This window comes from Apostichopus japonicus, chromosome 8 (genome assembly GCF_037975245.1).
Source record: "Apostichopus japonicus isolate 1M-3 chromosome 8, ASM3797524v1, whole genome shotgun sequence".
In the NCBI taxonomy this organism is placed as follows: domain Eukaryota; kingdom Metazoa; phylum Echinodermata; class Holothuroidea; order Aspidochirotida; family Stichopodidae; genus Apostichopus; species Apostichopus japonicus.
Window position 1 is genome coordinate 4,293,975 of NC_092568.1, and position 13,710 is coordinate 4,307,684.

A 13,710-nucleotide genomic window follows, 5' to 3' on the forward strand; every position below is an offset into this window, starting at 1 on the left:
ATGAAAGTGAAAGTACTGTAAGTCCTATGCCTAACAGACATAAACAAACCACAGAGATTTGATTGGCGCATGATCTGTTGGGCGGGGCTTGCAAATTATGATTGAAGTTTGTAGAACCTACGGACTCGTTAAAAAATCTGGCGAATTTTATTCAGCTCAAAATGTTTAACGACAGATAACTCAATAAAAATAATGATTATTAATATGAAAATTGCATAGAAAAAAACAGTGTTATTTTCACTGAGCTTATAGGGCAGTAAGCTGGAAAGGTCGCAGTTCAAATTTGGCAAACACACATTGAGACTTTAAGTATATCCGCGTATTAGTTTAAACATAAATACGTATTGATTCAAATACATAAGAGGATTAACTTTTGAATATAAACAGGTAGTAATTTGAATATATACACGTATTGATTCCAATATATACACGTATTAAATCATGCTGTTGTCTAGATCATGTACATTAATACGTGTATATTCGTATTAATACTAGCATATATTATACAGTGTTTTTCCCATATGGCTTGCCATACACATGCAGAGAGTAATAGATACATGTACTTGATCAGCAGCTCATGGTAAACCATAGCAGCACTATTTTGTAAGCCGCAACAAATGTTTCCGTAGTTTGAGAAAATTGAAAATTGCGTGATGTGAGCTAGCTGATGTGCAGCCTATAAAATATAACTTACTGCCACTTTTTTTTTTTTTTTTTTTTTGGCACTTTGCCATTTTCTTAGATTTGCCTCCCTATTACCACGAAAATCAAAACTGACCACAATGGTTTCTCTTAATAATGCAGACAGGCTCTGTTGTTTTGTTGATTTTATGGAATAGAATTTAGAAATTTGTTAAACAATGAATTGCTTCCAGTACTGAATATTGTGCCTTTGAATATTTCCCAGTGGAGCCTTAATGGGAGATGAATATTTTATAGAACTCTACATATGGTTTCTTTCCTTGGGCATGCACAACTGGCATGTCTGAACATTAAATGCCATTAAACAGCTTCCAGTCATGATTTTTGTTATAATTTGACAATGCAATCCAGGGGCTGTTATATTCTAAAAAATCTTTTTCCATGTGATGTCAGCCTTCTGTTCAATTTTCATTATAAATGATGTTTAATTTATCAAAGGGAGTATGAGTTTTGAAAATATTCTTGCAATTTACAGTATGGTTACGTATGTTTTAATGTAAAGCTTCAATTGCTTTTTCGTTCTAACAAAAGAAGAGATCATATCAGTGGCATTGTATAAAAGTAAAATAAACATTACACTGCGATTAACAAAGAGACGCAGAATATCAAGAAAGGAATTTCACGCATTGTGTACAGTACCATCTTAATTTTTTTCTATGAAATTTGTACATCACACTTATCAAAAGGTGATAGATTCTACCTATCAAAAAGATTAGTAAACAAGCAAAGTGAATTATTTTATTTTATCTCACAGCATATAAAGACAAAAAGCACGCTGGATTAATGAAATGACCAAAGTTCTTCCAGCTAGTGTACTGATATAAAAAAAAAAACAGAAAAAGAAAAAAAGCAATGCAATGCAATTACGTCATTCATGTTTGGATCATATCTACCGTCAAGTGGGCTTGACTTTGATGTCACCATGGTAACTGTAACCCATCGTGCATACGCTCCTTCGTCATTGGTTAATTATCTATTAGGTATATAGTTATTTCATAAGTGAAGCCGTGAGGTTTGCTGTACTGCAATGATGCGTAAAAATGAAATTTCCACATCATCAATTAGTGGTAATCTAGGTTTTTCATGTAGTACAGTTCAGGTTGGCTCACTGCCAAGGTCTTTGTTTCAAGTTTACTACAGTTCTTTAAAAACACAAAATAACACACAATTTTGTGGGTTATTTCTTCATTACACCGAAAGATCAAATTTCTTTGATGAAATTCCTGCAAATAAATACTAGATCTGGTGTTTGACATTTATGATCTGTCAGTGGAAACAAATAAACAAAAAAGGTTGAGATATCAGTTAAAGGAGACACAATTACCTTTTTTCTTTCTTTTTCTTTCTCATATGGGAGACATAAAATATTTCATATTCTTTTGTGAACATACAATGCTGAAGACAAAAACAAGTCTTCCTATGATATCCTTGAACCACTTGTGCTTGAAGTGTTTATGTTTTTCTTTCTTTATTACAATGGTTATTTTCTGTCATGGGGATGAGCTTTGCGAGTGATGACTCTAACATATTGATGGTCTTAACATGACCTATAATGATGACTTTGATTTCCGTTTCAATGCTGTTAACATTTCTCCTTTGAAAAATTGAAATGAAAAACAAAGGAAATGTAAAGGTCTCAGATCTTCGTAGCAGACTGCATCACGGTTTAATAAACTTGCAGTTCTCAGACATAGAATATGTATAAAAAAAACAAACAGATTATGACCTTTTATGGCTGATTGGGGAAGTTGTCCTGCGCTAAAAATATCCTATCATAGAAGCTAAACATGATGACTGGGTGGTGCATCTTCTTAAACATCAATGGAAAATATACAAATGTTTGTTATATCATGCAGTCATTTATGTCAACTAAATATTGGCAAATCCACCCAGGTATAGGAAGGTTTCCTTGACAATTAGGCCTTTCCGTGCTATGTGAAACTCCTTTTGTAGCTGTACAGCTTCCACGCCACACTATATATGGTACCTGTATCACATAATAAGCAATATATGTATTGTCAGACTTAATGGTTGGAAACAAGTGTTTTTTTTGTCAACTGATGGCGGCTTTCAATTTGATTGCCTAGCAGCCAAGGTTAAAGTCAGAGTCATGTGTCTCCATAAAAAAAAAAAATTTAGACATGAGGGTAGAGTACAGTAGATTGACTTTATAATTACCAGTGTAGTTAATACAATGTTAGTAAGGTAAGTTAACTCTATGTTGAAATCATGAAAGTACATGTAGCTGATGCAAATATAGGCTAAATTAATATTAAATATAAAAAAAGAAAATAATCGGTTCTTTAATTGCTTTATATTCATTAATATAACCAGCAGTGTTATTTTTATGCCAGCATGAATAGAATTTAATTCTGTATGAACAGGTCTCTTCATGTTCACAGGCATATGTTCAGCTATGAAAGCCTGATCAGCAGATCAATGTACATGTATACATATTATGCATACCTTGTTCCAACAATACACATGGTCTGTACAACAAGTTGTGTATACTTTTGGGGGGTTCGGCAGGGGGGGAGGTGGTCGGGAGTGAGAGGCTGGTCTAACTAGACCAGCCCAGTGAGAGGCTGGTCTTACTAGACGACTTATTCAATAAAATCAACTGCTTAAACTTTGATGGGTTTACACTCTGATACCGCTTACATATGAAGGATAAAAGCAGCAAACTAACCTGGGTGTGAAAATGTATATGTGTAATATAAATCACTCAAAGAGGTGGGTGTGGGACAGGGGGCTATGTGGAGTGATGCCTGTTACTTTTATTCACTGAGTAACATACAGTACAGTTAACTTTAAGCTTTTTGATCCCAGTAATTCTTGAAGTATAAGCTGCCGCAGGTCAAAGATATGCCAATAAAAAATTGAGAGAAAACCACTGGTGCCAAAACCATGTAAGTCCTACATTTGATCTCCCCCTTTCCCCACTAGCTCACTCACCCCACTGGTAACTGAATCTTACAACTCAACCAATAGAGTTTCCAACATTTTTTTACGTAACAAAAAGTATCAGTAAACACAGTCATAATTAAAAGGGCCATGCACTGTCATCATAGGTCTCCTATACACACGTATAAGAAATAGTTCCTCCATCCTGCCTTGAAAGAATTCAGTTTTCTAGCTTTAGCTATATGTACCTCAAAAACAGTTATGACTGGATCTCTCACCATCAAGTATAGTAAAGTACATTGGCTTAATATGGTATGCAATATTGACAATCTAAATATTGTTCTATCCTTTCACCCAATAGTGCAGAGCCTAGAGATGACAGTTCATTTCATTATTTTGATGTCGAAAGAATCATCTTGGTATGTTGACAAGTTGTCTCCGCAGGGTGAGGCTAGCTGGTATTTAGTAAAAACCTCAGAGAGAAAGGAGAAATAGAAACGAGTTTGAATCTTTTTGCCTTCATTGGAAATTCAAAAATGGGAAAAAGCATTTATGTAAATCTTATAAATCCATATTGAGCTTTAACAAAAGTTGTGATGTTTTTCAATCATCTTAATATGATACGAACCCGGATGATGAAAGGATGTTGAAAAGAGATGGAAAGTGGATTATAAGAAAGCATTATTGACCGTATATGAAACGTAATTGCTACAAATAAATTACAAGGATTGATAAAAGATGATTGAAATATGGTAGGGGAATGTATGATGGTTATCTTTCTGATTTAGTGCTATACTCTTTTGTAGTAAACTGATACAGTAGTATGTCATCCATTCAGCTCATGTTTGTTGGACTCTCCCATGCAGTTTCTCTCATAGCTTAATTTGCCTGATTTTCATACTAGAAGCCAAATGCTAAAATAATACTTTTCTTTGATATTTCTGGAGATTTAACCAGCATCAGTTATGGGATCATTTTGCCTGGCATTTAGCCTGCCATGGAAGTCAGTACGACAATAATTTATCAACAAAGCTGAAGTACTCGACTCTATGTGTTACTCTGGAAATTCAGAAACTTGGACTTTACAGATATATATGGCTTTGGACTATGTTCACATGAACCCAGATGTGGCTGTGAATCAGGGCTCAGCTGGACTTGACAACACCCAGCTCTGCTTGAAAGAACGTTCATGTTCTGGGTATCTTAATTCTGGATTGAGTATAAGGCTGTATTTGATGACTTGGACAACATTTTATCCATTTTCACTGTTATTTTGAATTTCTTCATGATTTTCGTTTCAAAATTTCTTCTTTATTCCTCAGCTCGTGGACCGAAGCAGAATTTCCATCACTTTACATGCTTTGACCTTATGATCAGAATACCCATTCCGGAGTCACTGATTGGCTACTTCAGAAGGAGAAAGAGGATGGGCTTCACGTCTGTGAAAGGAGTCATCAAATCTCCTGACCAGATCAAGAAAGGTACTGTGCAGTATAGTAAAGTGTAGTATAGTTTAGGACAGTAAAGTATAGTACAGTACTCTCTCTCGAGTCGACAGAAGTACAGTGTATAGTATCGTATAGAATATATTACAGTAAAGTATAGTATGTACAGTATATTATACGTATATTATTGTAGATTATAGTACAGTGTAGCATTACATAGTACTCACTCATAGTACAGTATAGTATAGTTCAGTACAGTACAGTACAGTACAGTACAGTGTTTAATATAGTATATATTACAGTAAAGTATAGTATAGTGTAGTATAGTACAGTATACGTATTGTATAGTTTAGTATAGTATAGTACAGTGTAGCATCGCATAGTACTCACTCATAGTACAGTAAAGTATAGTACAGTACAGTGTATAGAAAGTATAGTATATATAACAGTAAAGTATGGTACAATATAGTACAGTATAGTATAGTTCTTATATAGTACAGTAAAGTATAGTACAATACAGCATAGCACAGCACAGCATAGTATAGAGTATATATAGTATAGTATTCTACAGAACAGTATAAAGACAGCTCGATCACTTTAGCTGAGACCACTCTTCTGGGTCTTTGAAACAACTGCAAGCCTGGTCAACTTGTCAGGTATTTGGTATACATTTATGGAAAGACCATTGAAAAGTGTTTCAAACATGAGTGATGCATGTGATATGGAGGTATCATATTTTTGGTGTGGTTCAATAGTTATCAATAGGCTGAGATGCCAGGCAACAGCCCGACCTATCACGTAAATGGTCTGCGATATCAGGCAACAGCTAGATTTTTCAATGCAACAGCTTGAGATGTCAGTAAACAGTCTGGAATGCCAAGTGAGAATCTAAGATGATAGACAATGTCCGAAGATCTCAGGCAAAAATATGATTAGTCATGCAACATTAGCCTGAGATGGCAGGCAGCAATCTAAGGTCTCAGACTCTCAGGCAAGCTTCTATGCTAATGTAGACAGCAACCAAATTTATCACACAATAGTTTGCCATGTCAACCAACACATTTATTGTCAGTCAATGTGAGATGTTTAACACGTACAAGAGTTTGAGATATTCTACAACTTGCAGTGACACTTATAGAATATTAACAAGGCATAGACGAATTATCACAGAGCATTTCCTGATTGAACGGTTATGATAAAACAATATTGGAGCGTGCTATGTTGTAATTAAATAATTGACTGTTTGTAATCACACAAGGGGCAGTTTAATGTGTTGTATGTATGTATGACATTACACATAATTAAATCCGGTGAGGATCGACACGATTAATTGTCATGTGCATTATCCATCAATGATACAATTCATAGATCACGGTTTTGAGGAACAAATGCCATTCTAATTGAGGGATCATATTGAAATTATCATTGGGTTCAAATAATGAGTACAATGATGATAGTACTATAGCCCCATGAATGTAGTAATTAAGTAATGTCAGTAATGGAGCACTATCTTTTGTCTTAGTTCAATACATATTAGATTTATCACCAAAGAGAAGTGAAACTACAGTATTTTGGATTAACTTCATTCTAGCAAAAGAATTTCATGTTCATTGGTGATTTTTGAAAGTCTGTGTTCCTTTGTTAATTTACATCTACAGTACAGTCGAAAGTCTCTTTCCAATGTTTTCAATATTGTTTAAGACTTTGCAGGTCATATTGTTTTGCTAACATTTACAGTATCTATATAATTATGATTAGAAATGATTGTACTGTAGAGAGTTTGTTCTGTAAAAACATAAATTGCCAAAATAACTTAAAGATGTTTTAAGGAAAAACAAGCTGAATGATAAAATTGAGGATAAGTACACTTGGGACAAATTGAAAATACAGATGAGATCATAAAAGCAAAGTTAAGCAAAGTTAAGACTTGAAAATTAAGGTAGACTTTCTTATACCGAACAATTTGAGTACAAATGTTTGCATTTTAGATGAACATATTCTGGTATACAGTAAATCATTCTTGAAATCTCAAAAATGATTGATTACCTGCCTGTGATGAAATTACCTATCAACTATTGGCTTGTTATACATTAACTTTGTATACAGTACAAGGTGAAGTTTCAGCTCAAATTGTTCCAACTTATAGTAGGAAGAAGGGGTTATTCACAATAAAACATAAATAGGTAAAAATAAATCAATAAAAAGGTAAACAAGGAAAACACAAATGAATGAGTCTTTTTATATTTTTTTCATTTCAGCTTTAACATCTACTAAATATTGATATTATTGCCATATCTATTTTCTGTACCCATTATAGACTGTGGTCTCTGTGAGTCAGTCAACAATCAAAAGGTATAACTTGGATGTTATAACCTAATTCAGGGAAAAAGTTAAAGAAAAGGATAGAATTTAGGATTATATTAATCTAGTTTAGAGGTCTAATTTCATTATTCTGTACAAAAGGTAATTTAAAACCAGAGTGTGTTCATTGTGTGAGGATAGGTAATTTCTCACGTGCTAACAATAATCAAACCATTGATATTCTGCATTTAATGTACAATCTCAGTCAGCTTTGTGAACATTTTTGTTGTTGAAAAAACAAAAGTGGAAAAGAATCAAAACAGCATGAAAAAATGCTATGAATATATGATAGATATGATGATATCCATTTGTTTGGGCATTTGTTATTCTTCCTTTCATATCTTTGCAACTGATACCAGACAACACTCTTATCATATGATTCATGCCACATAGCTTGGCAAACAAATAGCTGCTGGTATTCTTGGGAACTTTTCATATTTCAAGCACCAGCTGAGAGTACTTGAATGGAAAGAATTTCTCAAATCTATGTAGGTTATATCTATGTATATATATTATATTAGGGACTGAACAGAAATTGTGATTTTTGGGGGACCAGGGGATGAAAGAGAACGTTTTTTTTCCCCTTCTTGCATGACCAACTATTATCTGCTTAACATCCATACAGTTATGTGACTTGTAAACCACATCAGAACTGTTGGTAAATGAGCAGGGGCTGGGGAAGGGGCAGGGATGGCAGAAAGGGAGGGTTTGGGAAAAGCAGGACTAATTTCAGGCATTTGTGAAATCTATTTGTTCCTGCTTATCAAAATGTCAAGTTTTGTGATTTTTCTTTACCACCAGGGAGCATCAGACCTCACCTGTTGGAGGTGTCTGTTGGCAGTGCCAAGTATGAACATGCCTTTGGTGCCATTGTTTGGAGAATTGAGAAACTCCCGGAGAGGAACACAGGTAAAACATTTACAGAAGAGTGAGGTGACATGATTGTTAACAGACTGCAATTAGATATAGGAAACTTGAAAAAATGTGTCATTATATACCCCCAGATAATTATGCTAGAAGGAAGGAAAGGTCACATACTATACGTTTGAAGCCTTGTTAAATGTTACCATACGATTCTCTTAGATGTCATATCATTACACCGATCTTGCCTATTTGTAAATCCGTCCTAGATACACCACTTTTTCCATAAAAAGTAATGAGCCATTGGTCGGGTAGGGTACCCCAGGAAAAAGTGGGATATCTAGGACAAATTTTCTTATAGGCAAGATCTGCGTAATGTATCATTGTCTTCTTCATGGTAGACTGCAGAAGACTAAAGGAGGATACATCACAGAGATACAATACTTAATTTTAGAGGCCTCCTTTAAATTTGTATGATGCACAGGTGGTCTTGGCAAATGTTGCTCTTTAAACAGGTTGAAGTATTTTAACATAACCCTCATATGGACATTGTGTTCGTGAATATGTTGGTCATTTAATCTTTGGAAATGTTTACAAAATGTTTACAAAATATTTAAAGATTCCTCTACTTTGAGCTACTGTAGTATGATATCACACAGTAGATTTATTAACATCCTCCTGAAATGGATGTTTGTACATTTGTATCTTCCAAAATGAAACCAAACTGTTATTAGTTTGATTTTTTTTAGTTGAGGGGGGGGGAAGCTCATCATACCTGTAAGCATAAAATGTACCAGATAAAATGCTTCTTGAGTTCCAATGTTTCATTCCTCTTTCAAATTAATTGCATGTTTTGTGGCATATTACCACAGTGCACAGATCACTTGTGCATGAGGCAAGTAGCTTCTTTGCTTGTAAACAGACTGGTAGTTATGGGATCCAGATATTGTTGTCTATTGCTGTTAACTTCCTGAAACCGTCTTTAAATGTGTTAAAATCAAGCCTTCCGATTCAGTCAAATTGACAGTCTTGATGCCAGTAATTGTAGTCACATTATTAACACATCCCGTCTGGAAGTTTTATTTTGATAATATCCCACCATGCTCATACTGATAAAATCTCTATGACTTCCGATTAATATATATCTTATAATTGGATGTTATGGTTTAGGGGATTCACCTATATTCACCTGTACGCTGCTTGACAATTTGAACAGGAACAGCCCCACTGCATTATGTGATCTATGGCCTACTTTCATAGTTTTGATTGAATTAACAGGCATTGATTACATTCCGTCTTCCACCAAGTTCAAATGTCAATTTCTTTACATCCTTTCATATAGGATATAGTTAAAAGATTACTAGAATGGTTTGATAGATTGATGTTTCCTATAATCATTAATGGAATAGCTACTGAAGAAATCTTATTAGGAAGTCAGGTCAGGAAGTCAGCTTGATTCTTTTCAATCTGCAGTAATCTGCTGTTCCTCTACAACTCTTGGGCGCTTAGGAGGTTACATGGTGACTTGATTCAGGTTTTGAAAATTGTGTATGGTTTTGACAATTTATCCTTCACTCATGACTTTTTCATGTTTGCTAATTGTAGTTGTACCAGAGGTGATTGTCTAAATCTCCAAAAGTCACAAAGTAGGATTAATATTTGGCATACAGTAACTCTTTTCTCTAATAGGGTTGTGAATGAGTGGAACGGTTTGCCTGAAAAAGTTGTACTTGCAAGTAGTGTGAATTGGTTTAAGAATGCTTTGGACAAGCACTTTAAGCATTGTAATCGGGTCTGAGTGTTTGTGTCTTCAGATTTTTGGTTCCTTGCTTTTTGCAAAGCAAGGAACCTATGCATTCAACTTGGCGTGTGTGTGTGTGTATGTATGTGTGTGTGTGTGTGTGTATGTGACGCTTGGCTTGTGTACACGATATCTCAACAAGGAAATGATGTATCATGATGAAACTTGTTGGGTGGATAGCCCTTAGTGAGAGGAAGATCCCTATTGTTTTTGGTGCCCGCAAAGGTTACCAAAGGTCAGTTAGATGCCAAAAACCAATATATTAAAAACAGCAATAACTCCCATTGACAGGGTCCGACATGGTTGATATTTTGGGAGTAGTTGTGAATGGGGTAAGGGATCGTTTCCAAACATAACGGTAATGTGATCGAAGGTCAACAAAGGTCAATTAATGATAAAAAACTAGTAATTTTGCGATAACTTGAGAACGAAATGTCCGTTAGGGTTGGGAGTTCAATGTTATCCAATTGTCGACCCGCATCTGGGTGACCCTTGACCTCAATGTGACCTCTGGTGACCTTTACGTGTTTTGGGGGATTTTTACAGTTTTGATGCTATTTTCAGATGTCAAAGGTACCTTCTGATCATAAATGTCAATAGGTTGACCCCGTGTGACCTTTATGTGCGAAGTTATATGGGGTCAAAGTTTTTCGGTCGGAGTTAGAATGGTTGTACAGACTTGTCGTTTTGTTTTTTGGAATCAGGAGATTAAACTACATCTGAAACCAAGGTCAAAGGTCACATTAGAAAAAATATGCTTATTTTGGGAGGAAACGAGCAAAAAAGAAAATGTTTGGTTTTGATGCTAGATTTGGATATCAAAGGTACCTTCCGATCAAAAATGTCAACTGGTTGACACCCGTGTGACCTTCGTGTGCGAAGTTATACAAGGTCAAAGTTAATTTTCAGGCATTTAATGCAACAACTCCCAGTTCCAAGGTGTGACATGGTTGATATTTTTAGACAAGTTGCAAATGGTATAGGGGAATATTTTCAAACTTAACGGTCATGTGATCCGAGGTCATCAAAGGTCAATTAATGTTAAAAAACTAGTATTTTGGGGGTAGAAAATGGGCAAAGAAAAAAATGTTTGAATTTGTATAGTTTGATGCTCTATTTAGGTCTCATCAATCAAAAATGTCAATGGGTTGACCCATGGTGACCTTTGTATGTTAAGTTATATGAGGTCAAAGTTAATTTTCAGACATTTAGTGTAATAACTCCCAGTGCCAAGGTGTTACACAGTTGATATTTTGAGACAAGTTGCAAATGGTATAGGGGAATATTTTCAAACTTAACGGTCATGTGATCCGAGGTCATCAAAGGCCAATTAATGACAAAAAACTAGTATTTTTGCGATAACTTGAGAACAAATTGTCCGTTAGGGTTGGGAGTTGCTTCAATGTAATCCAATTGTCGACCCGCATCTGGGTGACCCTTGACCTCAATTTGACCTCTGGTGACCTTTTTGTGTTTTGTGGATTTCTACAGTTTCGATGCTATTTTCAGATGTTAAAGGTACCTTCTGATCATAAATGTCAATGGGTTGACCCCCGTGTGACCTTTGTGTGCGAAGTTATACGAGGTCAAAGTTAATTTTCAGACATTTAATGCAATAACTCCCAGTTCCAAGGTGTGACACGGTTGATATTTTTGGAGTAGTTGCAAATGGTATAGGGTAATATTTTCAAACTTAACGGTCATGTGATCCAAGGTCACCAAAGGTCAATTAATGATAAAAAACTAGTAATTTTGCGATAACTTGAGAACGAATTGTCAGTTAGGGTTGGGATTTGCTTCTACGTAATCCAATTGTCCACCCACATCTGGGTGACCCTTGACCTCAATTTGACCTCTGGTGACCTTTTCGTGTTTTGGGGATTTTTACAGTTTCGATGCTATTTTCAGATGTTAAAGGTACCTTCTGATCATAAATGTCAATAGGTGACCCCTGGATGAGCTTTGTGTGTGAAGTTATAGGAGGTCAAAGTTAATTTTCAGACATTTCATGCAATAACTCCCAGTGCCAAGGTGTGACAAGTTTGATTTTTTTGGACAAGTTGCAAATGGTATAGGGGAATATTTTCAAACTTAGCGGTCATGTGATCCAAGGTCACCAAAGGTCAGCTAATGTTAAAAAACTAGTATTTGGGGGGAGAAAATGGGCAAAGAAAACATGTTTGAATTTTTACAGTTTTGATGCTCCGTTTAGGTCTCACCGATCAAAAATGTCAATTGGTTGACCTACGGGTGACCTTTGTGTGTGAAGTTATGTATACAAGTTCAAATTTAATTTTTAGACATTTAATGCAATTAAATCCCAATGCCAAGGTGTGACACGGTTGATAATTTGGGACAAGTTGTGAATGGGGTGGTGGAACATTTTCAAACATTAAAGGTCATGTCATCTGTGGTCACCAATGTTATCATATCTGTTGACCCGCTTGTAGGTGACCTTATACTTCTTACATTTTCGACGCCATATTTAGATCTCAAAAGTGCCTTTTGATCAAAAATCCAAGCAAGGAACCACAGTGCCCTTGGGCTCTTGTTTCTCTCCTATAGGGTCCTTGATGGGGACTTGAGTGTCCCTCCTGACCCTTTTTTTCTACTAAACTAAACCAAACTAACTCTTACACTCGTATACATCTTAGTCCAAGTATCATGGGCAATGGAGGTAAACAGAATCCATATACGATTAAAACGTCTTCATCCTACCTTGTTTCGTTTTATATTTAGCAAATTGAATTTTGTGAAACTTTTATGGCACATAGCGCGCTATATAAACGTATCTGATTGGCCGCTTGGAAGTTCTAAGAACTGTCTTAACTCCCAGCCTAGAGGTAGAGAGCAACTATTGCCGACCAATTTAAGGAGGGATGGTTACAAATGTGCGGATCTTCCCATACTTTGCTACCACCAAAGACCTGTCTATAAAGCCATTGGGATGAAGGCGACTAGGTCGGCAGTAATAGCTTCTCAAGTAGGATGTGATGATAATAGTTTCATTTCCCAACCTGATTGTGATAGTAAGGCGTATAGTTAACCGAGGGGCCCATTGAACTAATTACATAATGCAACTGTGTAGGCCTGTATAGATATTGTGTGCATTGGAATGGGTTTCACTACTATATTTATGTTAGCAGGATTGTGGGAAAGATATAGCTATAAATTGTAAATCAGTTTCACAGCAGAATAGTCCGAGACTGCAATAGTTTTATGCATGTATCTATAGGAGTACTCCTCCTGGAGTATGAACTGGCCCTTAACCGATTGTTGTTCTAAAATATGTTTGAACCATCCTGTAAAATCATTTCCAAGTTGAAATTTGGATGAATTTGTGACACTCGTGTTTTAGGTCTTAGTTTCCTTGGGAAAGTTACAGGTTAAGATTCTGGTCTTAATTTGTTATATTTGGATGATTGAGAATAAAGTGTATAACAGTATTTGTACAAAGGCAACAACATTCCTCTCAGCCCATACAATACAATGTTGTTAGGTGCAAACAGTATACAAAGATATTAGATTAGTTTAATGTACAATATTGCAAACATGAGGGTGCCATGCTTCAGAGAATATCCTTCTCTATGGAACACATCGCATCAGCTTATCAGCAGCAAACTTGCATCAATCGCC

The 13,710-nt window shown here is 35.6% G+C and overlaps 1 protein-coding gene and 1 long non-coding RNA gene across 5 annotated transcripts in view; one reads left to right on the plus strand and one right to left on the minus strand.

The window, feature by feature from the left end:
• LOC139971889 (uncharacterized) overlaps window positions 1-13,710 on the plus strand; it is a 43,949-nt gene that overhangs the window by 21,264 nt on the left and 8,975 nt on the right. For all 4 annotated transcript variants that reach the window (XM_071978710.1, XM_071978708.1, XM_071978709.1 and 1 more), the window contains exons 4-5: window positions 4,929-5,087; window positions 8,214-8,321. In XM_071978710.1, coding sequence (XP_071834811.1) covers window positions 4,929-5,087; window positions 8,214-8,321 — 267 coding nt within the window. The remainder of the gene's footprint in view (window positions 1-4,928; window positions 5,088-8,213; window positions 8,322-13,710) is intronic.
• LOC139971892 (uncharacterized) overlaps window positions 400-13,710 on the minus strand; it is a 28,184-nt gene continuing 14,873 nt past the window's right edge. The window contains exon 3 of the long non-coding RNA XR_011794517.1: window positions 400-4,079. This is a non-coding gene — a long non-coding RNA (uncharacterized lncRNA). The remainder of the gene's footprint in view (window positions 4,080-13,710) is intronic.